We start from the raw sequence: 27,834 nt of genomic DNA, 5'->3' as shown, positions 1-27,834 counted from the left end.
ATCCATCCATCCATCCATCCATCCATCCATCCATCCATCCATCCATCTACCCAGTCCATTCATTTATTTATTTATTCATTCATTTATTCGCCTACTCACCCATCCACCCAGTCAAAGAACAACCCAGACATTCATCTCTTCACCCATCTAGGCATTCATCCATCCACCTACCATCTCAGCAACATATGCTTATTAAACTCTTACATGGCAGTTTATTATTCAAGTAATTGCGAATGTTCTATTTATCTATAGGAAAAATGCTAAGATTTTTATGCCTTTAAAACAAATATACCCAATATTTGGAAAGAGGCTCCCCTACATAGGATTTCCTGCTTGTCAATTTGACCAACTCCTTACTAGGCTCCTACTAATGACTCCCTCAATACTAGGCTCACTGTACCTTGGCTGGCTTATCTGTTGATTCTAGATAGTATGTTATCAACTGATGTGGCCACAGCATTGCATCATGCTACCAAACCAGGAATCAGTGACAGTACTAGGCTGACATTATTAGTGACTATGTGCTAGCTACTCAGACTTGAAATAAGCTAAAATCATCTGAGAGCAGGAACATCAAAACACACACACACACACACACACACACACACACACACACACACACATATGCTGAGTCTCAGCAAATCTTTGGGCAGAGTGCAAGGAATCTTATGAAAGAAGGGGTAGATAGAAAGACCTGGAGCAGACAGGAGTTCCACAAGGAGAGCAACAAAACCAAAAAAAATCTTGGCAGAGGGGTCTTTTGTGAGACTGTCTCTGACATGAACTCAGGGGCTGGCTCTTTGATCACCTCCACCTGAGGGAGGAGCAGCCTTACCGGTCCACAGAGGTAGGAAATGAAGCCGGTCTTGATGAGTACCTGATAGACTAGGGTCAGATGGAAGAGGAGGAGGAGGACCTCCCTTATCATTGGAATGAGGGAGGGGCATATGGGAAAAAGGGAAGGAGGTGGAGATTTAGGGGGTATGGGAGAGAGGGCTACAGCTTGGATACAATGTGAATAAACTGTAATTAATAAAAATGAAATTAAATTAAAAAAGAAAATGCCTCCATAAGCTTGGGCTATCAAAAAGACTGTAGGGTATTTTCTTAATAGTGATTAATGGTAGTGGGCCAGCCCATTGTAGGTGGCACCATCCCTGGACTGGTAGTCCTGGGTTCTGTAAACAAGCAGACTGAGCAAGCCAAAGGGAGCAATCCAGTAGGCAGTACTCCTCCATGGCCTCTGCATCAGCTCCTGTATCCAGTTCCCATTCTGACTTCCTGCCCATATTGCTTTGATGATGAGCTGTTATATGGAACTATGAGTGAAATAAACACTTTCTTCCCCATGTTACTTTTGGTTATGGTGTTTCGTCACAGCCATAGTAACTGTAAGTAAGACAAAGTGACAATATTCATGACAATATTGTGGTTTCTTGTAAATTCAGGACATAGATGTAATTCATTCCATATGATGTTTGGTCTTTGTACCAGGCAATATCTGAGAAGAATCTTGCCAGCCCTGGGATAAAGGGAAATTTTAAAGCGGTGGAAATGGCTTGGGACTAGATAGCCAGGGTGGGTGAGGAATCCAGGACTCTTTTGTTATACCTTTTTCTTCCATCCTGTCTAGTTACCAACAGGTACCACCATCACCTCCCACACTTATTAAGAATGAGCCTCTCAAATGGGGAGAGGTCTCCAGTGGCTTTGAATGTCTTCCAATACTTAAAGCTATACGAACACAACTTCTCCAGTCTTTTCCACACTGCAATGCACTTACCTGGGCAGGGTAAAATGTTGCATTCCTGGAACTCCAGGGATGGACCAAGGCATGGCATGCCACCATATTTGGGTTCTGGGTTGTTGCAAACACGCTTCCGGTTCCGAATGCCCCTGCTGCAGTCCCTGCTGCACTGTGACCAGGATGTCCAGGCTGACCATGCCCCATTGACTGTATGGGCAGAGTATCTCCCAGCTCGTAGAAAGTCTCCAGAAAGGCCTGCCAGAAAACCCAAAGTGTGATTCAGTAGGGATTTTTACTCTTGTGTAGGCTGTGTGCTTTATGTCTAGAACAATCAACTGAACCCTTCATACTTCAAAAGCCAAAGCTCTCTGCACCTGAATGGCAGCCTCCGATAGCTCAAGACTTGATTTCTACAGTCACTATCCAAGTAGGTTGGACATGGTATGCCATTTGGATATACTAACACATTTGCAGTCAGCAAGTCCACACTGGTAAATCTTCTCTTTTTGGTAATTCTTCTCAAACACAGCTTAGACCTGTTCCTTCACAGTCCACCTTTTCAGTGTGATTTCATGCTGTGAAAGGATCAGCATTAATCTCCCTTGAATCAACAGGCCATACAGACAGCAGTTCCACCCTCCCAAGTAAGCTTGCTAATCCTATGATGTTGCAAGCATTCTTGCTAACAAAACGGAGCTGTAGGGAGTGGGGGTGTGGGTGGGGTGAGTGAAGATGGGTGACCACTCTAAGAATACGTGAGCTGAATTTTAAAGACTAAGGTCTTCATATCAGGTGTGCTCTGAGCATTTTAACTTACTTAATCAGACTCAGTCAAAATTTGTTTGAGGAAGATGCAGCCCAATACAATATTAAAACAATTCAGTCATTGACTCTCATAGTGATGTTTTCATCCACACTTCACTATCTATTGGGTGAAGGAGTAGGCAATCATTCTCACAAGCAAGCAAATACCCAACACCCACAGCCACTTCTGAGCAACTTTCTTGTTTGCTTAGAAATGGTGAAGTGTCATCAGGATGTTCTTCTGAGAAAAGACATCAGGAGAAGCTTTCTGAAATGAGCAGCTTCTGTGGATTATCAATAAAAAAAGTGATGGACAATTAAGCCCCCTTTTGTGTGGTCAGAAGCAAATAAGTCCAATTTTCAGTTTTCAAGACAGCAGTAACACGACATAAGGATGATTATTAGAATACAAAGCCATCAAAACATAGACTGTTTGCCTTTCTTTGTACTATGGATGATACTTACATTTTAAAATAAAATACAAGATACATACAACAAAATGCAAGTTTTTTATAAAAACTCATAATTTGTAATTATAAAACTATATAATTTTTATAAAAGTCTTTAAAAATTAAAAAGTTTCTTTTTCTGAATATTTACTATTAATATTTAAATGCAAGCTTTGGTTTTATACATATATGAGAATGGGAGGAATAAAAATAATAAGTTTGGGAAGGAAAATAAAATCACCTACAAAGATATACCATAATTTATTTTCATCTTTTCACTTTGATGCCACAATAAATAATGTTCATGGCCTGTACAGAATAAGGTTGTAAGTGACTTGGGCAAAAGAGTACCATATCTAACAAGTGAAATGAAAACATTAATATAAGATGAACACGTAATAATATTTAAGGATATGCATTTTCCTCTTAGACTTCAAAAAACTTCATAGGGCATAGATGTATTTATGAAATTATATGGTCTATAATTATACTGAAATCATAAGATAAAACAGAAAAAAAATGAAATAATAAATGAACTGCATCTTTGAATTCTCATGTTTTATCTCAGAATCTTGCTTGAAATGACAAGCACACTCTTAAAGAATATACACTTATCAGTTGGGTCTCCTCTTATTCTTCTCATTCTTCTCTTGAAATTTGCAAGTAAATCTTTTTTTCAAGCAACAGCAGGTTTTTATAAAACAAAAATAAAACCAAGACTGACTGTTATCTGCTGCTTATCTTTCAGGTGATGGTATTAGTTCTGAGTTGTACATTTATTTCCATAAGATCCATCATAAGAGAAGACTCTCTCTTTCTTGTAAGAAACATGGAGCTGTATTGTTGAAATGTAGGCCTCAGCAATCTGAGCTATGTCAATACCTGCAAATATAGTAGGTAAAGATGGGTGCAAATATAGTGGGTAAAGATGGGTGCTTTGAAGGTGAATAGGGCTTGATAAGAACAGTTGTTTCTCAGGTGTCCGGGCAGACCGCCTGCTCCCAAAGGAGGCATGGGGATGAGAGCAGCGTGGCCCCGTCCCTCAGAGCTTGCTTCGGACAGGAGAAGAAACACCCAGTGCCCTCTATAAGCACTACCTATTTGCATGTTCCAATAAGCCATCGCCATCCCTGGAGGGACCTCCCTATGTCTGAACACTGATCTATGAAAATAATAGTAATGGTTCTAGGACATTCTGTGTTACACTCATGTTGGGAGAACCAAGTAAGATCACAATCACAGAGTGCTCAGAAATTCCCATGAATGTTCTGTCACAATATTTAACTGTCCTTCTCATGAGCCCATCCTCTAGGGACTCCTCTATGAGTGTCTCTTTCCTTTTAAGAACTAGAATATATTTTGTGCAATTAGATGGAAGTGTTTAAAAAAAGAAAGACAAGGCAAACAAAGAAGCTGTTGGGAGACAGGCTCAACCATTCCCGAGGCAGCTGAACTCTCGGGCAGATCTGCCTGAGGTGCCAACACGACAGGGATAGGGTGAAGCCGGATCTGCCTTGGGCTTTCCACAGCCACATTGAAGGGACTCACAAAACTGCTAGGACAAAAAAAAATCACTATTTGGTCTAAATAAAGAAATATACTTTTACTGTCTTTGTCTACTGTGGTTTTTTTTAAGAGGGAAATCTAGTACTTAGCTATTATTTTTATCTCAACTACAGTTTTCATCATACTCCTTTATACTAAATAAATCTCACATGAACTATTTTGTATCTACCATAAGCACAACATTGTTTGAATAGGGGCTTCCCCTATTTTTCTATTTCCTTAAAGATAAGGTCAAAGGCTTTCTGCAAAGTGGTCAGTCCCTACAGAGCCGGCTCACCATCTGTGGAGCACCCACTGGTTCCATCGCTGGAACAATACCGCATCTCGATCCTCTGCCTCCCCACTTCCAGCAAATTTGGATCCGGCAGGCGAGCTTTACAGGTGTATCGGAAACGCTGCTCATAGTGGCCACCGTTGTCGGAGATGTTGACAGGTGTCCAGGGAGTCCACGGTGTGGTCTTCTTCAGCTCTGGGCATGCGTTGGTGTTACATGGCTGGTATTCCTGGAGGAGAGGATGCACAGAATGTCTTACCCCACAGCACACAGCTAGCCTGTGGGGACTCCTCTTAGGGTATGTCACAGGTCCTCAAACTCTGCCTCCTTAGACACTCAAAGCTACCTTACCAAGCTAAAACGACATTTGTGTTAGAGTGTCACCTAACAGAGCACGTAATTCTCAAGTCACTCCAGAAGAAACCTGGGTTTTGTCCTGTGCAGACAATAAACATGAGACAGTAAACAAATTGCATGTGAAAAAAAGGCAACTTCTTAAAATGTCGCCTTCCTTCTACATAGTAAATTACTAACAATGCTATTTATCTTGTTGTTTGTTTAGCTGTTTTATTAAAATGTTAGACATAGAATATGTTTTTTAGACCCCAGATGATTTAGTTTGACATTAATGACTACTAGAAGCCTTGGCAGTAGATTAGTAGCACTGGAGTAGAGGAGCATCCACACAGCACAGGGCATGATGTCCCAGCCTGTAAGATTTTCTCCTGTAGTTTTTCTATTAATTTATGACATTTCTCAATTTCTATTCCATCGTTTCATGACTACATATAATCACAGGTTGGAGGGTCCTAGAAGCTCAGTAGAGAACAGATTTGAAGGTCTATCAAGACAGACACACTTCCAGAGTGGGATGGAAACAGGACATAAATTATAAAAAAAAAGTCACTGGCACATTTACTTAGGTACTTGTTAATAAATACTACAGCTACAGAACAGGAGGAAACAGTTGGCCTTTGAGGCAGTTTTGTGCCATAATTCCTCCATTTAGCCATAAAGATTATTTCACTAGGAGAAAAATCAACAACATAACGTACCTATGTATGACCATACTGTAAATTTTTAAATTAATGCTAAACCAAAAACAAGAGCTAAGTCATTTTTCAGGACACAACAGCACCACTGCACTTATGAACTCAACTGTGGTGACTGCGCATACAGGATCTGACAACATCAAGCCATCCAAAATCCCAGCATGGTTGACAGAGAGGCTAATGCAATCCTGCCCCTAACTGAGGAACTATTGGCAACTGATGGCTGCTGGGGAAAGGAAGCAGATTTATCCAGGGACCTGGCAACCCGGAAGTTACCCATGTTGCAGCAGTAGATGCAGTTGATGCTATACACTTGTATAGCAAACACCAAATGGACAGAGCAGGTTTTCTAAAAAAAAAAAAAAAAGGAGCACATGAATTCTGGGGGGAAATGTAGTAATTCTGGGGAAAAATGAAAGGGATGGCATTTATGGTAGATTCTCAAGGAAAACCAAGAGAAAGGCAAGCACAGTCATGCTGACTCTGTGCGCTTCTGGCCAGTCTTTCTTTTCTTTCTTATTTCTTGCCGAGAAAGTCGTCCTTTCCCTTAGTCAGCTTCCTTGTGCTGGAGCAAATCCTGCAGTGGCATTCTTAAGTACGGATTTCTTCAAGACACAAACGCCTCATGCTTATTTATCTTTACATGAGATCTTTATGCTTCTCTATAGTAAGTTATTGGTAGAAATTTTAGGTCAAAAGTGAATTTCCTTCAGAAGGGAACATTTCCTGTGTTCTTTTCTCTCAGTGACACTGTTGAGAAATGCACCTGCATTTGGGTTATTTTGAAATCTATTTTAACCTATAAACTGATATATATATATTTTTTTACTTGTTTTAGAAAATTTCTTAGTGGCTTTGTAATGCTTCTCTACCACCCTCCGTTGTTCTTACTGAAACTCTATCATCGGGATAAGATCCCTTTGCTTCAACTTTGAATGTATCATCTTTTCTCTTATTTTTAAATTTCTTTATCCTCCCCTTAGTTTACAAGGTAGTCTCTAATTTATTCCTTTCTGTTTTTTTCCTTCTTCTTCCCATAAATAGTTTGGGCATAGAGATCCAGCTGTCCTTATCAGCACGGAAATTTCTGAAACACAATTTCTAAATGCCAACAAATAGGCAACTGGAAAACAGATCTCTCTAAGCTCAAAGTCTCAGTTGGTGGCTATGTAAAGTCTTTTTTTTCCCCACAGGCTAACCTCTGTCATTCTAGATTAATTTATTTTTTCAGTGAAAACAATGGAATCTCATTTTTTCTATTTTTCTGGTGTTAGGACCTGAAAAACCAATCTTCCTAATACAGGATTAGTGAGTTTCTAGCCACAGAAGAAATGGTCCAGCCTCTTTGCCTTTCTGGATAGGAATTGAGCATTTTAGCAAGAGTCCTCCCTCTTGATTAGTTTCTTTAGGTGTACAGATTTTAGTAGGTTTATCCTATATTATATGTCTATATGAGTGAGTATTGAGATATACCGTGTGCATCTTTCTGCTTCTGGGATAGCTCACTCAGGATGATCTTTTCCAGATCCCACCATTTACCTGCAAATTTCATGATTTCCTTGTTTTTTATTGTTGAGTAATATTCCATTGTGTAGATATACCACAATTTGTGCATCCATTCCTCCACTGAGGGGCATCTGGGCTATGCTCAATTCCTATCCAGAAAGGCTAAGAGGCTGGACATCAGAAGAAGGAGAAAAGAGGGAACAAGTCAAGAGGACCTCTGAAAAGCTCTGCCCTGCAGACTATCAATATAAATGCTGAGACTTATGGGCAACCTTTGGGCAGAGTGCAAGGAATCTTAGGAAAGAATTGGGAAACAGTAAGATCTGGAGAGGACAGGAACTCCACAAGGAGAGCAACAGAACCAAAACATCTGAGTACAGGGGTCTTTCCTGAGACTGCTATTCCAACCAAGGACTATGCATGGAGATAACCTAAGACCCCTGCACAGATGTAGCCCATGGCAGTTCAGTATCCAAGTGGGTTCCATTGTAATAGGAACAGGACTATCTCTGACATGAACTGATTGGCCTGCTCTTTAATTACCTCCCCCTGAGGGGAAAGCAGCATTACCAGGCCACAGAAGAAGGCAAGGCAGCCACTCCTGATGAGACCTAATTGACTAGGATCAGAAGGAAGGAAAAGAAGACCTCCCCTATCAGTGGACTTGGGGAGGGGCATGCATGCAGAGGGTGGAGGAAGGGAGGGCTTGGGATGGGAGGAGGGAGAGAATCACAGGGGGGATACAAAGTGAATAAAGTGTAATTAATAAAGAAAAAAAAGAAATGGTCATCCCTGAGTGCTTGTGAGAGCAGCTCCAGCTACCACACTCTTAACTCATCATTGTTCTAATTCTTTTAAGTAGTCTTCTCTTAATGTTCATCCTGTTCTACACTGAGAAATACTTAGTAGTTATGTTTGTAACACAAAGGGAAATGAACAAAGAACATGCAGAGCTACTATAGCTGTTTCTCTGACCTAATACCCCTGGCCATTCCTATCAGTTCACCCCATCTTCATTCTAATCAAAAGAGAAAGATGGATGACTTCATTCTTCTCTGTGGACAGTAACCTTTAGGATATTGTCTCCTTAATGAAAAAACAGCCCCAGTGAATCCTGTAAACCCACTTAGGCAAGGAGGCAGATGCAGCGTGTGTGTGCTCTCTCTTGCACTTGGCATAGAGGCGATCAGAGAGAAGAGTAAGTCTTTATCTTAGCTCTTCTGTGCCTATTGTGAAGGGTGCTTGGTTGAAAGAACCATATAACACTACATACAACACTGTCTGATGCCTATGCCAGCTTGGCTGGGCAAGTATTTAGGAATTCCTTAATAGCACTGACTTAAAATGCAGTTGAGGGGTTGATTTGTCAATTGTGCAGTTTTTAAGTACCCCAGACTTCAACATGCCCTGTAGAATACTTGTGTCTTTATAAGTTATAAGGCTACTCCCCAAAACACCCAGCTTCATTCCAGATGATGTCCAACCTTTGAAATCTGTGGGTGGTACTAGCATTTGAAAATTGCTTCCAATGTCTTGGTTGGCATCCGTCAGAAGGACAGAATGTCACACACATTCCTAGCCATCAGTATAGTTCACTGCAACAGAAGATCAATATGGACTCATGTCTAAGTCTCCAATGACTGCATATGTCTCTGTGTTATCACCTCAAATGTTTAGGATGTAACTCAGGACTTGGCTCACCTTTCTCTGGGGCTGGATCATGCCTGCATTTGCTTGATGTATCTAAGTATGAAAGGCTAGGGAATGGTGAGGCCAATATGTTTTATCTTAATTCCCCAATTACACAGTGATTCAGTTTAATTGAAATCCCTTAGATGGTTTACCTGAAAGTGTATGCTACAGTTTACTGCTGTAAAGACTATCCAAATTTAAAGCACTAGCACATTATTAAACAATAAAGAAATATTGATTAAAAAATTTTAAGGCGTTAACTACAATTACTTACAACATCTGATTCTTACTATTCTGGTAGAAATTAATAGAAGTAGGATAGTTAGTGAGGCTATTTAAGAAATCCCTCTTAACGCACTCCCTATGGATGCTGTATCCCAGGTGGCAAAGATAATACCATCCATTTAAAATTTTAATCCAGAAATCTGTGAGATACATGGCTCCTCCATCCCCCACCCCTTATTTTTCTGCTAAGTCTTGTAAGTGTAGCTCAGAGGTAGCCAATGTAGCCATGGGTGGGCAGTCTCCATGTGGATTCCTGAGTAAGGGGAACAGGAGCAGCCTCTGTCATGAACTCAGTTGCCTGCTCTTTGATCACTTGTCCCTGTTGATGAGGCCTTACTTAACAGGCCACAAAGGAAGAGGATCCAGGCAGTCCTGATGAGACTTGACAAGCTAGGGGCAGATGGTAGAGGAGTCCCTTTCAGTGGACTAGGGGTGAGGGAAAGAGGGGATGAGGGAAAGAGGGAGGGAGGGTTTGAGGAAGGGGACTTCAATCAGGATATATAATGAATAAACTGTGAAAAAAATAAAATTAAAAAAGAAATAATAAAATAGTCCCAAAATAACACTAAATGGAAAAGGCAGGAAATAAATATGTATATAGTAAATCACAATTTGGTAAAATTTAAAAAAAAAATTAAAAAAACTCACGTTTATTGTGGTTCAGATAAACCTATTCAAGAAGAATTCACATAAATTTGGGAAACAAGTTTAGATGACTAAGTGGAGCCCCCTATTTTGCTGTTTATTTTTCCTTGGAAAAATCTAAAACATTTTAGATTAAAAGTAAAGTAGGATGGAGATGATCCAAGAAGAATTTTCATGCCATATGCTTAGCACAAATTGGAAGAAGCATCCTTAAAGTCGCTTCATCAGTCGCTGAATACACAACCAATTTATGCTCATATGGAATGCTTGTGGTTTCCGTGTGCATTTATCAAGCTCTCATTCAGTAACTAAGCTTGGCATGCGGAGAAGAAAGCTAGTGTCCATAAAAGAAACAACAAAGCAATTCATTTGTGTTAACAAAGTGCCCAGCACATGTACTTTTGCAGGCAAATAGACCTGAGACCACAAAGAAAAGATTAAAAGGAAGTTCTTAGAATTAGTTCAGTGATAACTAGAATGGTAGACAAGAGATTTTTACTAATATGGTCACAAAGTGAGCCACTCACCACCAAGAGAGAGCTACAGAAATTAAGTCTTTTGTCAAAATAGTCCAATGTAACATGGAACAAAAATTGTTTTAGATGCTAGATGTCAGGCAATGAGTGATCACTGAATGATGGTGAAAAACAGAAGGAACCTCAGGAGGATTGCAGTAGTGCTAAAGAGGTTCCTAGATAGAGGCCCAGGGAATGAAAAAGAATCTCAGGTTCAGAGCTGGAAAGAAGTGGAGGAGAGGCAGATTGGATACAGTGAGAAAGGAGAGATATGCACAGGAAAAAAAAAAAAAAGCAAAACAAATAGATAGAGATACAAACAACTCCCCCCTCCAAACATTCAAGTGAATGAAAATGAGCAAACATATGCAAAGGAAGTTCACAGAGGTGAGGAAGACCTAAGAAATCACACAAGAAAAGGAATGGCCTATCTGAAAAGGTCAAGCACATCAGAACGAGAATACTGTTGGCTCTCACAAGCAGGGGTGGGCAAGCTTTGAATCTTTAGGCCACTCTTTGGGTACCAGGAAGAATCTCTCTTCTTCAGTGAGGAAAACTTAGAAGAGACTTTTGCCCTGCTCCACTGAACAGTTATAAAAAAAGAACCCAAGTCAACAAACAGAATTTACATAATTTAATCATATTCCGGTAAAGAACTTTTGTATATTTCTCCAGCAAAAAAACAGCACAGAAGTAGGTCAAACATACAATGCTAAGCATCCATTCTGAAATTATTGTTCCCAATGAGTTAAAAGTCCACAATCTATTTGAAAAGCCAGTCACTGGAAGCTGAAGCAGAACAACACAGGTGACAGAAACTCTAGTCAATGACGCTGGTGGACCCATTATAAACTTGTTCCATTTGTTCCATACGCCAGGAGAAATACTGAACATATTAAGTAGTGATCTGAAGGATGTGAAGAAATATGACAGTGACATACTGTTTATATAACTTGCAGAGGATTCCAAAGGGGAGAGTGAACCCTAGATTACTTTGTGGGAATAAGTGTAATATGACACCGAAACCAGATGGACAGAATGGAAGTTTAAATGTGCATCTTCAAAGATGTACATGTGAAAGTTCTTAACGAGACCTTCCTAAATCAAATACATGTGTGCATACAAAGCATGTCCTCGAACATGTTGGTATCACAGGGTTTTTCATGTGGTTAGTGTTTGGAAGTAAATAGAGCCATTCCATTAAGTCCTTGCAGAGAAAAGCTTCATAAAAATAAAGCGTGCACCATCCTTTCCACTATCATTTGTATAGTTTGTCCTGGTGTGTTATAATGACACTATGTCTTTCTATAAGGGGTGCTGTGTTACACCACATAGCCTGCTAGTGCAGCAGCTTTATACTACAACTTTATACTTTAAACTAGAGGAGCTGTGTGTATGTGCTCGTATGAATGAACGTGTTCCTCACCATTTAAGATCACACAATTCCTTTCTAAACAATGTTATTGTCTACTGTGCATTTTTATGCTGGTTCAGGTCCCTAATATGAAAGTGTCACAATCACCTTCCATAGAAACTGGGACAGTTCACAAATCACTGGGTGGTAGCAGAAGAGAAGGCTTCTGGGTCAGTTCTTATTCCCTGTGTAATCCTCCTGATGTCATTAGACATTAGGAACTCATCACATCACCTGCCAGCTGAGTGCACAGGCATGATGGTCTCCTAATACCAAGAAGCTTTTGCACACAGCATCTTGCTGTAGGTTTAGGCAGCTCTTCCAAATACCAACGTGCATGCCTTTAAATGGGAAAGTCCACCCAACAATCAATGCTAACTACACCCAGTTCTCACTAGTAACAGACAGTGGGGATGTAAGGGACCTGAAGGCTGTTCCTGCATTCTTACCACACTGCTATCAGCCAGAGAAGCACAACGGAAGACAAAGAAAATGCAAAACTGTATTGTGGCAGAAGTGAATGATTTTCCATGGGAAACCACTCATGCTCTCCCTATCCCTCACAGCAGCAGGCATGTCAATAGAGTGCCCTGGGTAATAGAACACTTTATGATATCTTATAGGTTTTAAAATGTAAAATTAGTACATGAAGTGTTACGTATCACAATGGCATTTTCAAAAAAAGTGTGAGTTAGTAATTTCTCCTCCAACCACACCCTCTCCCCTAGACTCCCATTTGTGTCTTCTCCCAGTCTCAAGTCCACTTTCATTTGTACAACAATCCTATAGTTAAGATTATACTAAACAAAGGAAATCTTAGATATTTGCTTTCAAACCAGGAAAGAGAAAAGAATGTCCACTCTCAACTCTCTTATTTAATATAGTGGTTGGAATCTTTGGTAGAACATTAAGGCAAGAAAGAGATATAAAAAAAGTAATTTTTTAAAAAAAGATACAGTTAAAAGATCTTCAGGATTTCACCAGAAAATCCTAAGATATAATAAACATTTTCAGTAAAGTTGCAAAATAACACACAACCCCTACCCCACTAGCCCTCCGAGGCCTCTGTTGTCTCACTGATCTGGATGGCAGCTGCATGGGCCTATGAACTTATATGGCAAAACCTGGGAACAAGGTATCACAGCTATTCAGGAGGAGGACGACTTGAGCCTAACACCTCAGGGGCTTCCATGATTTGGTGGTTTGAATAGAAATGACCCCTACAGACTCATGTGTTTGAGTGCTTAGGCCACAGGAAGTGGCACTTTTAGAAGGTATGTCCTTGTTGGAGTACGTGCGGCTTTGTTGGAGAAAGTGTGTCACTGAGGGATGGGGTTTAAGGATTCAGAAGTTTAATCCAAGGCCAGAATCTCTCTCTTCTGCTGCCTGTGGATCCAGAGCTGTAGAACCCTCAGCTCTTTCTCCAGCACCAAGTCTGCCTGGATGCCACCATGCTTTCTGCCATGATGATGATGACGGACTAAACCTCCAAACTGTAAGCCAGACCCAATTAAAGGTTCCAATTATAAGAGTTGTTGTGGTCATGATGTCTCATCACAGCAATTGAAACCCTAATGAAGACACCGGTAAAACTTGGAAGTGAGGGGCATCATAGTGGCCGCAAAGGGGGCGTCAGCAAGCCCAGCACATGCTTCAGCATGTCCATAAATAGACATTCTACCAGTCACCAGTCTGGACTTTTTCAGGTTCGGAACAACAAGCAAGAATTCCTGTGCTTCCTTGCATAGAAAGGATGTGGAGCATGCATGGAAGTGTGTGTGCATGCATGTGTGCATGTGCTTTTCTTTGTGCAGTAGAAAATATATGTATGCATATAAGAGCTGGTTTTCTTTCTCCCACACTGCTTTAGACGTTCTTTTCTGTAATACTGTTGTAGACAAATGAAGAAAATAAGAAAATCAATGGTGCTGCTGGAGTCCTTCTTTATTGCCAAGGCTGTGATTTGTAGGCACATTTGCCTCTACAAACTTGGCTCTCAAATGAGAAGATCCATCTATTCACTTTATTCTCTCACTAAAATGGTTTTAAATTCTTAGTTTCCAGGGGTGAAAGTCAAAGATGCAGACATGTTTTCTCTAGCAAACATCTTGCAATAAGATGAGAAAGTCCTTTTGGGTAGGAGTGAACACGTACCCTTCAGAGAAGTAGACAGGTGGCCTTAATCTCAGATGTTCTCCCTTTCTTTGGAATTGTATGTTCTTTCAGGGAAAATGGTCAGTATGCTACACCGACTGGAGAGACTGCACAGACCTTTTAAACATTCTTTTGAGGAGTTCTGAGGGATTTACATGATATGAAATAAGGCAAGGCTATGTTAATGAGACAAGGCTTTGACAGAACTCTCCTGGATCTTGTTTTCACAGGAATACATGGCAACCAAGATTATTTTAAGGATATAAACAAAACCAAGACCAAACAACACCTGTGTGGTCTCTTACAGGAAGCTGTGTTGGCTGTGGACACTTCCACATACTTATAGCCTTTTTGTTTCTTCAGTTGTGAAGGGATGTGTATTTGGATGCAATGGGCTTGGCAGCCACACCCATAGAAACAGCTCTTCTATAGACCAGCTCATTTGTCATAGGCCCCTTGACAATTTGATTATGAAGTCACAGCTCTGAGTATAAGAGAGCTGTCACAGAGAGCCACTCACACTGCGAGACATAGGATGCCTCTCCCATGGGCGCCCTGACTGCATGACCATCTTCCATAGAACGTTGGTGAGATCTGTGACGGTGAGTAGAGCATTACTGGTTAGATCACAAGGCATTTGGGCTCCTATAAGTAGAGCAGAGAAAGATCTTTCTGCTCTTTGTATATCCAAGCTGCTGTTTTTGAAGCTTTTCCTAAAGTGGATCTCTATACAAAGCAAATTAATGCCATAGGAACATTTTAAAACATTTACTTTTATTAGCATATATGAATTATAAGAAACCTTACTGACACATCTCACCGTCTTCAACCCCCTAGTCTCATATCCTATCTCCTGCTCCAACTGTTCCCCTTACTCTGCCCACAAGCCCTCTTTCTATATTATAGAAATCCTTTGTCAAGAAAGACCAAGAAACTCTGGCTTAAACAAAGATATGTGAGATTCTTAAAATGAGAAATAATAGAGTTGGCAAGGGAACTGTTTCTCTCCCCCATCTCAGGGATGCTCATCAGGGTCAAATTAAGACCATGACTAAAACAACTCACTAAGAGCCACCAGACATGATGCTGCTTCAAGTTAAACAGGTTTTGCAAGGGGACTAAGGGTGCTATTATTGGGCTGATTCCACAGCTCAATTCATTGGCCCAAACAAAAACCAGGAGTAATACCCTATACACCTGAGATGGACAGAAGTTAGCCTTCTCTGCCAAATGTATTTACAATTTCAAAGACTGAGAATTAGAGACATTTCTTCATTAAATCCCCAGCCTACTGACTCTACATTCTGATGAAGAAAGCTGTCTGAAAAATCTTGCCCTCCTCCATGACCTCCTAGTGAGTGCTGAACATGCAAGTGGCACTTCAAAGTCTTTCCTACCAACGGGTTCTTTTCTTCTGAGTAAGTTTGTTCAAGTCTGCCAAAGATGGAAGGTTGGTCAGTCTATACTCTGAAATTTTCTATTCACTCCTAAGTTTATTTGGGACAAGCAGGAGGGCCTACCAGCTCCCTTCCAGCCCCTTATTCCACTACAACTCCATCCTTGCGACTCAGCTTTCTCCTCTGTAAAATAGTAATACTAACATCATTAAAAACAATAATATATTTGTGATTTGTACTTGTCAAGCACAATAATGAGTTTATAGCAAACAGCAGACTACCCAGTACAGGTGGCACCTTTGTTCTGAAGAGTGGCCCAGACATAGACACACCTCACAAAATATGGAACTACTGGGCGGTCTCCAGTCAGGGTGACTAGAAGAGCAACTATCTCAAGAAACTGCAGGCTGTCACAATAACAGACAATTGTCAAAGGAGGGCTGCAATATCAGAATGTATTTATCTAGCTGGGGAGGCAAGCTTAATTTTAACTTGTACCCATGTGCCTATGAGAATCATTTCATTCTCTCTGTGATGAGATCATGTGGTAGAAATTGATTGTCTTCTAAATTGACTCTCATCTGGGTTTACATAAAGCTGTCTTCTTACAGGCTCATAATTTAGATAAAGATTTCATGCCCTAAGAGACAGCAGTAAGAATATTTAATCTAAAAGCTTCATATCATGAATGATGTATCTCGAGTGTACACAGCTAAGGTCAAGTCCTTGTTGCATTTCATTTCATTGTTCAGAGACATTTAAAACTTTTTTTGGTGCTCTATGCTAGATTAAGCATGTTTAAGAAAGTAAAAACATACTTTTAAAAATCGACCTATTTCTGCATTAAAAATCTCACGGAATTACATTTCTTTTTGCACTCTTGGAAATTTTACTATGGAAAATTATGTTCTTTTTAAGTAAGAATACTTAAACGACTTTCTTTTTACAAATGACATTGATTAACTAGAATCCCTTTGCCTTGGAAATCTTTCCTGCCAGGACTTACAGATAATGATCCAAATTTATAAGCTTCAGCTTTTATATATGTATTTTTCAAACTAAAAGCCCGAGTTATATAGTCTAAATGACACTTTCTTTAACAACATTGGAGAAAATAAAGTTGATGCTTTCCAGCCATTGAACCGTTGTACATTTCCCTTTCAGCCCTGTTGGGGCCTCTATATTCTGTGACAAATGCTGAGCTATAGAGTATATGGCTCTTAAATATTAGCAATGAAAAATGAATATATACTGTTCCAAGGATATGTGTGAGAACATGCTGAGCTGCACAGGTGTGTCTTAAGGAATCAAGATGGAAGAAGCATTTGATATTGCAGTAGTAAAAACTCCAGACAGCTGCATACAGTATCTTCTCTCAGGATTCTGTCCCACCAGGAGATCTGTTTCCATGCTAAGGTGATATAATCAATATTTTATTTGCCCTGAGCAGCCAGTTCTGGTCAATTCACTTTGCTGTGATTGATGCAAACAAAAAGCAAATGGGAACAATAAAAAACAACAACAACAAAACAAAAAATAAAAAAACAAAAAACAAAGTTTTTTGGTATCTTGAGAAACTTTTAAGTTTCATCTCAGAAAATAGGTTTCTCTAATTATAATAAGCTGTCAAAATAGTCAAGAATAATTATTAATTTCATCTCATAAGGGATAAAATTGTCAGGAATCTGATTTTTTTACAACAATTCAGGGTGTAAGGAATGTCCATGCAGGAGTAAGCGGAAACACTGACTAGTCAGGGTGGCCTTCCAGGGTTACAGAGTTAACACTAAAAGTCAGTGTTAATTCCAAGATCCTAACCTGGGTGTGGCTCCCTCTTCCTACCATCATGCTCTGGGCTTTTTTTCTGTGAGATGAGAGTAGCTTACAACCTGCCAGCAAGACATGTTTCTTCCTGATACCAGTAGTCTGTCTACAGGAAGTGACAACATCACAATAGAGCAATCTGTCTGAGCCTTTTCAATGGATTTACTTCTAAGATGTGGAATTCTCTCTCTTCCCCTAAGTCTTTGTGGCTGCATTGAGGTTGAGCTTATTCTTTCCAGCTATTCTTTCATAGCCACAGGTTCCACACTGCACATTGAAGAAACTATAACATGTAAACTTGTCACAACATATAACATGTAGCCTTTGTTCTTGTCAGTGAGCCTCAAACAATAAAGTGCAAGTATTTACAGAGCATTTACATTGGATTATGTGTTATAATTAACCTAGAAATTTTAAAGCAGTCAGGAAGATATGCACAGGTTATATGCAAACACTATGCCATTTCATTTTAGAGGTGCAGGTGTTTTTGGATTTCAGTATCCAGTGTGTGTGTGTGTGTGTGTGTGTGTGTGTGTGTGTGTGTGCCCTTGAGTCAAAATCCCTTTCAGTAACAGAGAAACCATTATACTGATGATACCATTGATCTATTAGATTGCTACTTATATTTGCTGCATCATATTCTTTGTGCCGTTTGATTTGACTTTCATTTGTTTTAATTTGTTGGGCAGCGTTTCTGCCACTTTCTGTGATCTCATACTCATGGTCTGTCTCTCACTGGTGTGGCACTTAATTAGTTATTTCTCCACTGCCATGACAAAAATACTGTGAGCAAAAGCAAATCAGAGGTGAGAGGAGATACAGTCCAACATAGCAGGAAGGCATGGCAGCCGGAGTGTGAGTCTGGGCACTGAGGGAGCAAAAAGATCAAATTCCATGCCCTCACAGGAAGAAGAGAGAGAACATCACCAACTGGGATCAGGAGTTCAAATATGTGAGACCATGGAGAACACTTTACACCCAAACCACTGCACTAGAAAAATAGATGCTTAAGCCATTGGAGAAAGATTCAAAAGAAAAATCTCATAGCCATATGTTAGGGCATGCTAGTCTGCCCTATTGTATGAGTCAGCAAAATCCCTGCCAATCACCTGCTTTCTTCACTGAAGCGTACACCAGCTGCCATCTTTGATGTGGCCACTTTCCCACAGAGCATGCACTGTACTTGAGATGCTCAAGATGCTCCACTTGAATTTATATGCTAAGCATTTCCAGACCTTAAAATACTTTGCATATGGCAATGATATAGAGCAGCTTATTGATCTTGACATTTCCTATAAGATAATTGTCCAAATTAATGTTTACAGTTTTTTCCACATGATGAATTTTATCTGTTTATATATGACTTGGGAATCATTTTACTCTACACTCTTAAAAAAATAAAGTGGTGATTAAACAATTAAGTAAACTCATTTCAAATCCATATTTTAGTCACAGATATCTCTTGTAAAGTTTGCTTTAAGTTTATTTCTAATTTACAGGTGTATAAAACTTCTACACACATACATGCCCACACGCACACATGTGCATGCGCCCTCACATACTGGAGCATAAAGTCTAATGGAAGTCAGTTATTTAAAATTTTCTATGCCTGAAAATATGGGCAGAAATCTCCTGACCCAGAATGTTCTTTAAAAAAAAATCATGGGAGTATGTTTTCATTCAAAGTCAGCCTTTAGGTCAATGGAAAATGCCCTAGTAGATAGACTTACAGTTCTGATGATGGGCAACTTTTTAATTTATTCTGTCTCCTAGGAAAATACTATAAAATTTAAGCAATTGTACTGAATGATTTTTGTTTCAGTGCTATTTAGACAAAAATTCTATGAGATGGTGGTGTAAAAATACATGCTCTTCCAAAATGTAAATACAGTGCCTCTAAATTGCTTACTTTTCCTGTAAATATCCATGTATAAAATTTTTTGAAAACTTTTCTTGGTGTAACTAGACATGTAAGTGTTTACTTGAACTGCAGGAGTCTGGTTCGTTATTTTACAATGTTTCTCAGGACTTGGTCACAACACAAAATGTTCTAATCTATGCACAACTGCAGCATTAAACATGCTAGCAGAGGGACATGTTAGATTTGTTCAAATGGAAAATATATGAGTATCCACGGTAAAATCAGCAGAGGGAAGTCTATGTGTACACACACACACACAGATGCATAATACATAGGTAGGTGCTCATACCCAACAGGTACGAGGTATTGGTGTCAGTATTGTTACATCTTTGTAGCTACACAGTACCAGTAAGGTATAACCCCAAATGCTTAATATCCCAGATATTTAAAAAAATGTCTATTCAACTCTATCTCAGTCTTTCTACTTGATGCATGTGCTCACTGCTGCTTCCTTCAAGAGCCATAGAAAATGCTGTGGCTTCAGGCCTCTGAAACTCTGCTGCTGATGCTGTCTTCTTTGTCACTAGCCCTCACTTACATTTACTTGAAATGATTACTTCTGCATGCTACCACTGTTGTCTAGACCATTGGAAAGGAGCAGGGCACAAGGAGCTGTCTCCACTGGCATTGCCTTCAAAGATTTTGAGATCCAGTTAGTGACAATCTGTTTCTCATTCCTCTATTTCTAGCCAAGCAGTGCATACTTGCTATTTATCAGCAGACACTTGGCAAGCATCAGTATTCAAAGCCTTCCTTTCCTTAAACATGACACTAACATGGTCCAGACACCAGAAGGCAAACCACAGCTCAATGGGTGACTTATGATAAGGTCACAATGGTATCCAACAGCTTGGGAAGCACTAACTCCTCAGTCAGAAGAAACAAAGAGCTTCTAAAGAAACAAAGATAAAGCTTCTATTAGTCAAATGGTAAGAGTCCAGAAGTCCATTCAGGCAGAAACCCATTAGAAACTGTGACCAGTTGAGGCTCAACATGGTTTCATTCAGCAGAGACTGCAGTATAAAATGACACACAGCATCTAAAGAACATCTAAGAGAGCTAGCAGAAACTTCTTGAATAGGCTATTCCCAACCTTCACATTCTCACTCCTTTTACTTTGCCTTCCTGAAGGGAGGTTTCTGTGGTCTCCAGCCTTAGAAGTGAATACAGGCAGTCCTGGCAGGAAACTTCATCTCGTTCTTTACCTGAAAGGCTTCTGTTGCTATAAACCTTCCATAGGCATCCTTCATGAGACAGGTGAGTCTACTCCCACTCTTTACTGAGCTTACTATTGGTAACCTTTTATAAACAAATATTGAATGTTATCAAATGTTTTCTTTATTTATTGAAATTACCACAACATTTTCCCCTGTCAGTATTATTATTGGAAGATACATTATTTACAATAGCATCCGTTTGGTCACCCACAAATATATTTTAAGTATGAATACATGAATATAAGTGAAATGTGAATCTATTCTGTGTACATATGCATATGAAACTTGGTGAAATTGTTTTGTGCAATATATCTACAGTTTGTGCACTGCATAAAAGAAGATCCTTTGTGGATATGTACAAGAGGACAGGAGCTAAGAGAGCTATGAGATTTGTGTTATGGCTATCTGTACTCAGAGAGGGCATTAACCTTTGTTCTAGAACATGCTGACTGTTGCCAAGACCTAGGCATGTGGTATTTGGGCCCTTGACAGAAGACACGTGTTTTTAACATATGCAATCCTGCAGATTAGGCTTGTTCCTAGCCACATCTACTTCTAATCCCCAGGGCCAACATTATTTACTTACTCCGGCTCATCACTGCATCACTGGCCAAACCCACAATTGTTACAGAAGCCTTTGCTTTCAAACAAAATTCTCTCTGCCCAGGCTCTTGCAGCTAGCTTTATTAATTAACACTAGCTTTTTTTTTTTTTTTTAACATCAATGTATTAAGTACCATAGTTCAATGTTCAATGGTGCCCAAGAAAAAAGCTCCCAAGAAAAAGACGCCCAACAATGTAAATGAGGCAGCTTTATATTGGCTACTCGGGAAAGTAAAGGACTATCTTGTGTGGATGTAAAAGCTGTCAATAAAAAAAATCTGATTGGCTAATTAGCTGGGCAAAAGAACAGGAAGTGGAAGGCGGGACTTCCTGGCAGGGAGAAAGGAATTCTGGAAAGGAAAAGGCAAAAAGCGCCTTTGTTTTGAGACATTAAGGAAGACAGATGTGTTCATTGGATTGGCCATGTGGCTGGGTGAGGCAAGGTGGCTGGATTGGCAGCCAAGGCCTAAGTTTTGAAAAATTTAAAAGGTATTGGTGTCTTTCTATGTTTTAAAGTTACTCTGGGGCTTAGGTCTTCTCTTCATCAGGAGATATAAGCAGATTCAATACTGGAAAGACCGTGGCTTTGTACCCCTGGTCCCAAACAAGGGGCACTTCTACCTCAGTTGGAATGATGCTGACCTCACGAGACACAAATCACTCACAACAAATCACTCACTAACAAATCACTCACTGTGCAGTTACATCCCTGCTAGGCACTGAGAAATGCGATGGGTGTTGAGTGAGCCAAAGAGACGGGATGCATGCACCTGGGAACCCTGCAGTCTCCAGGTACTCTGCACCATTGACCACTAAGACTATAGTGAAGAACACAAGAGAGTTCTGCCCTCTCCTACCTTCGTCATTTCCATGTTCTCCAGTGAATTGACCCGAAAACAGTCAAAGGCACATGGCTATGATTTAGATCAATGCCTGTCATACCAAGAGCCAGACTGGAACAACTTCCTGTTGTAATATGAGTCCTGTGGAAGATGTTCATGTAGAAAGCCTTTCTCCCACCTCCCACCTTCTTGCCCAATAAACTTATGCCTGAAGTTAACTCAGCTTCCTTCCAAACAAGCGCAAATAAAGGCAGAAATGCAGTAAGTTCAGGGATCCTTACAGACCCTCTTACTAGCGGACTCTCCTTTTACAGCAGGCAACAACAGCATTTGCCTGTCTTTTTGGCAAAAGACAAAAGAAAACAAATACCAAAACACAGTAAAATCCAGCCAACCAAAACACACACACACACACACACACACACACACACACACACAATACAAAACAAAACACAAAACAACCCAAACCCAAACCAAACCAAAAGCCAAAACCCACCAAAACAAAGCAAGCCACCAGCAACAAAACAAACAAACAAACAAACACCAAAATCTGGAAAAGGTAGCAATCCCCAGAATTTTACAAATTTACAGTTGTAAATAGGCTTTCTGTCACCCAAATTCCCTTAGCCTCACTGTGAACCAAGTGCTGAGAAAGACAGGCAAGGGCCATTGTAAAGCAGGAGAGCTGCTAAGACTGGAAAAAGCCAGGTAAATCCCAAGACACACCCCCCAGTGGAATTGCATCTGCTTGATTGCATTAGATAGTGTGGATTACAGAAATCCAAACCAATGCCAATGGGGTTGTGTCTATTTCCATGTTAAGCACTCATTTGTTAAAGTAGGGCTAAAAGAATTGTTTGTTTGTTTTGTTTTTCCAGCAAGATTAGCAGAGCATGAGAAACCTTCAGACAAATTCCTATTCTGTAAACCAAGGGAGTTCCTCAGCCGCCATTGACTGGACCTGTAGGATATCCAGGGCAGAGGCAGATTACTCCCAAGGACCCCTGGTGAAGTACCAGTGACACAGGCAGCTGGTTTTCAGTGTCAGCATCTTGATAGGCAGCAAATGCCTGAGCAATACATTTCATGAAAGGTCTCAGAGAGCACTGTTCCTAAAATGTCTCAGCTGTCATGTAAATGCAGTAAGGATGAACTGCTTTTCCAGGGACTTTCATTTCATGCATAATAAACATGAAAGTACTTACTTGGTCCTTCCAGCTTTACTTGAGAGTGGTGACCTGTATTTTCTGTGATCTTCTTAGCTGTGTCTTTTTCACTGGGTCCCTGTTATCTGTGGGGGCATGTTGAGATCTGAGTTGACCTATCCATGCTCAAGCTTGCATCTCAACATAGAGGTGCTAGGACTTGCTCTTTGAGGAACCAAGTAGGGCTGGCATATGGACCACAGTGAGGTAAAGTGTTTGACAAGCACACATATGGTGCTCCAAACACATGTAGGGCAGGTGTATTTAAAGTTTATAAGGAAAGGCTCAGAAACTGGAATGTGTGTTGTGATGAAGGGCTAAGCCATTTTTCCTGGGATACTCTGTATTTCTGATGTATGTTTAAGTTTTGTTTCTGGAAGCCTGATATAGTCTTGGAAACTCACTGCCAAAAATCACCTATTATCGAGACCAGCTTAAATGTTATGAAACAATAAAGCTAGTATTGCATTATGGGATGGTCCTCTTTGGAATTGGACTAAGTTCTATTGTATATGACATATTCTAGAAGGGCATTTATCTTAAATTTGTTTTCCAATTTTAAAAGTGATCCATTGAGACATGTGAAAGGGCCAGGATCTGCATGACACAAGGCAACAACAGGATAACTGGGAGGAGTTCTGGTGAGGATCTAATGTTGATGGTGTCACAGAAATCGGAGACCTTGAACCAGACCAATGACTCATTACAATGAACATTTGCAAGTGAAGATGTATGTACAGAGGGGTACACTGTGGGACACACTGTGACATGCTACAGCTTCCATAATGAGATTTTTTTTCTACTGTGTGTGTAACATATTTCATTTTGGGTGGGAGGTTGTAAGAACAATGAGAGGCTATGAAGGGATGGGGAGACAAGCAGTACTGGGGTGCATGATGTGAAGCTCACAAAGAATCAACAAAAAGTAAAAAAAAAAAAGTGCCCTTTGAGGTTGGAGGGATAGAAGTTGTAAGTGAAGTTGATGTTTATATGTGTGTACACACACTGAAAGTACACATCTATACATGTGTGCAGACACTGAGAGAAAGTACATATGACTACATGCATATGCACACACACACACTTACGCATCCCCACATTAAAAATAGGTTCTTTAGAATTGGGAGGTATAGATACTTGTGAGTTGCCATGTGGGCCCTGGGAATTGAACCCGGGCCCTTTGGAAGAGCAGATGGTGCTCTTAACCACTGAGCCATCACTCCAGCCAAGAGGAATGACATCAGAAGAAAAAGAAAAGAGGAAACAACCTCGGAACCTGCTACAGAGGGCCTCTGAAAGCCAGAAGAAAACAGGAAACAACCTTGAAACCTGCCACAGAGGGCCTCTGAAAGCTTCTGCAGTATAGACTGTCAAAGCAGATGCTGAGCCTGATGGCCAACTGATGGGCAGAGTGAATGGAATTTTATGTAAGAAGTGGGAAATAGTAAGAGCTGGAGGGGACGGGGACTCCACAAGGAGAGCAACAGAACAAGATAATTTGAACACAGGGAACTTCCCAGAGACTCATACTCCAACCAAGGACTATTCGTGGAGATGACCTGGAACCCCTGCACAGGTGTAGCCCATGGCAGTTCAGTGTCCAAGTGGGTTACATAGTAATGGGAAGAGGGACTGCCTCTGACATAATCTGATTGGCCTGCTCATTGATCACTTCCCCCTGAGGGGGGAGCAGCCTTACCAGGCCACAGTAGAGGACAATGCAGCCACTTCTGATGAGAACTGATAGACTAAGATCAGAAAGGAGAGGAGAACCTCCCCTATCAGTGGACTTGGGGAGTGGCATGCATGCAGAAAGGGGAGGGAGGGTGGGATCGGCAGGGGAGGAGGGAGGGGCTTATGGGGGATACAAAATGAATAAAGTGTAATTAATAAAAAATTAAAAAAAAGAAAAAAAAAGTGAACATATAAAAATAGGTTCTTTTAAAATATGATAGGTTCTTTTAAATCCAATATGATTTTGTACCAATTAGGGGAAGATAAGTTGAAGTATGATGTAGATTGCCTCTATTGAATACATGACAGGATTTATACTGTAAAAACACTGCTCAGCATCTAACTGGGTTTCCCTAGTAAGGGGAACAGGGACTGTCTCTGACATGAACTCAATGGCAGGCTCTTTGACCTCTCCCTGCCCTCGCTGAGGGAGGAACAGCCTTGCCAATCCACAGAGGAGGACATTGCAGCCAGTCCTGATGAGACCTGATAAACTAGGGTCAGATGGAAGGGGAGGAGGACCTCCCCTATCAGTGGACTTAGAGAGGGACAAGGAGAAGATGAGGGAGGAGGGAGAGTGGGATTGGGAGGGAATAAGGGAGGGGCTACAGCTGGGATACAAAGTAAATAACAATTAATATAAAAAAATAAAAATTATAAAAGAGAAACACTGAGCAGGAAAAGCTGGATGCTCCAATAGTTTAACCGTAGGAGCAGCCTCAGAGTGGGTACATGAAAGCCCTGCTCACCATCTCCATAAATACTGGAACTTATTCTCCATGGCTGATCACAGAACATTGTATGGATCTTGGAACTGTAGAGGTGAAGCTCATAGTTTAAATCTCAGCATGGACAGATCCTGCCTAGACCCAACAGGCCTGACTCCCCACCCACAGGTGACTCATCCCTCTAAGCTCTCACCATTTCTCTTAATTGTTCTGCTGCCTCTGTGACTTCACTATTTCCAAACTGTTTGATTTGTATTATTTTATCTCAGGCTGGAACGCAGGCTTCCTGATGTTACAAACCTTCCTTTATCCACCTGCTTTGCTCACACAGCACCAATTCTTTACAAAGAGCAGGTATAAGTCATTTCCTGGTGACTAAATAAAGGAGAGTGAACTGCACATTATGCACAGCACAGGGCACCTGACAGACATGAATCCATCATTGCAATTTCTTTTTCTTCCACATGTAAAACTATTTATACATGAACGGTACCAGGTGAGGTCACTCCAAGGAGTAGATAATTTTGTTTTCAAAGAAGGTACATGTAGCAGACAGAATTCTTTTCCTCTTCTTCAGTTTCAGATGCCAAGGCCTTATCACTAAAAGCTATTAGCAGTTGCAAAATGATAAGACAAAGAAATCCATTAAGTAAGCCTTCTACTGAAATTGCCTGGCAGACGTGAGAAGGTCCTGCTTGATGTCTGGATTCTCTTTGCTGCTCCTGTTACTTTTATCCTCACCCTGTTAACTTTGAGAAACTTTGGCGCATGTGCTTCTGGTTTTAGAGGTGTAATAACATTTTGGAAACGTTCCAGAATTTCCTTCCTTAAGCTGCAGCCATTTCTTTCTCCCACAAGATGACAACAGAGTTCCTTCCTTCATGGACTGCCACTAACAGTCTCAAATCAAGCAATTCCTGGCATTAGTATTGCCTGGGGCAGATGGGGAACATGTCTCACCTCATAATAGAAGCAAGATGCCAAGTCACGGTGTATGGATGCTCCTGTCTCACAAGGCAAGGCTTAAAGAATGCAAGAATGTGACATGGCTGAGCCAACTGCATCTCCAAAGGTTTTTGTTGCAGCTGTTTCTTTCAAAGCAGAACATCATGAAATCCTGCCAATAAGGTCTAGAAATATGGTGTGAAGTAAAATAAGAAGACTCCTGATCTCAGGAAGGCAGGTATCATGACACACCATTGGACCACAGAGCAGAACAATTTATCATTTGATTTTCACTGACAAAACTTAATTGCTTCTAAAGGTTAACTGGCTAGTCCAACTCAAAAATATTAATCAGGCAAGCTAAATAGAGGAGCTGTGGCTAGATTATTTTGTGTATGTTCACATTGCAAGTGTTTGGAAACAGGCTTGGGTTGTTAGAATGCCTTAAGATTATTAAAGTGAAGCATTGGGAAAGAAGAAACGATGGCATCTGTGAAAAATATTTAATGTTTTAAAGCATTTTTTTTTCATGGTCCAACATCTGTTGCTTTCTTCTTTAGTTAATTATAAGTGCTTTGAAAATTATTATGTATGTGAATTACTTTTAACAACTTAAATTACACATGTTAAATAATAGCACAAGAGGCAATGAAATGAAATAAAAACAAAGATTAAAACCTTAAGCAAAATAGATATTAAATTGTATTGTGGATGTAATTAAACATTGAAATTTTCGTCTACAACAGAAGAGTGGTCTGCCAGGGGCTAACCCAGACAGACCTACAGGGCAATCAACGTTATTTTAAAGTCTTCTGGGTATATCTGCGTGTATGGGAGCTGCTTCCCAGCATGCCCTGAGCTTTGACAATCGAAACTAGTGTTAAAGAGCAGCAGCATGCAGCAGCACTGTTATATAAACCTTGTCACGACCAGACTATCCTCTAGGCCACTGTGGCTGGCGATCCTGAATAGGAACTTCTCTCTGACTCACCCCGGTTTTAATGCTTTTCCATGTATGAGTTAGTGGCTTAACATTTATTGTGTAAATGATAGAGAAAACATAGTGAAGAGGAATGATGTTCAGAATGCAGGTTTAGGAGTATAAATTTCTAGCAAACATCTACTAGGATGGTGAGACATACAGGCCTTTCACAGAGAGAAAGTACAGACAACAGTGTAAGCACCATGATAAACGATATGTCCGAACATTTACTGTACCTTTTAGTCAATGTCTCATGTCAAAGTTGGGAGCTTATGTTCTCATCTCAACTGTTTCCATTCTTACTGGGCAATTGTTAATTAAGTCACAAGATTA

The 27,834-nt window shown here is 40.3% G+C and overlaps 1 protein-coding gene across 2 annotated transcripts in view; it reads right to left on the bottom strand.

Moving 5' to 3' along the window:
* Positions 1-27,834, bottom strand: part of Sema5a (semaphorin 5A) — a 424,233-nt gene that overhangs the window by 16,145 nt on the left and 380,254 nt on the right. For both annotated transcript variants that reach the window (XM_055618999.1, XM_055619000.1), the window contains 2 exons: positions 4,844-5,069; positions 1,784-2,002 (listed from right to left, as the gene is read on the bottom strand). In XM_055618999.1, the coding sequence (XP_055474974.1) occupies positions 1,784-2,002; positions 4,844-5,069 (445 nt within the window). The remainder of the gene's footprint in view (positions 1-1,783; positions 2,003-4,843; positions 5,070-27,834) is intronic.

Source organism: Psammomys obesus, unplaced genomic scaffold, assembly GCF_907164565.1.
Source record: "Psammomys obesus unplaced genomic scaffold, mPsaObe1.curated_primary_1811, whole genome shotgun sequence".
NCBI classification, from domain to species: Eukaryota; Metazoa; Chordata; class Mammalia; order Rodentia; family Muridae; genus Psammomys; species Psammomys obesus.
Note: the sequence above shows the minus strand (reverse complement) of the source record. Positions and strands in the feature narration are given on the sequence as shown.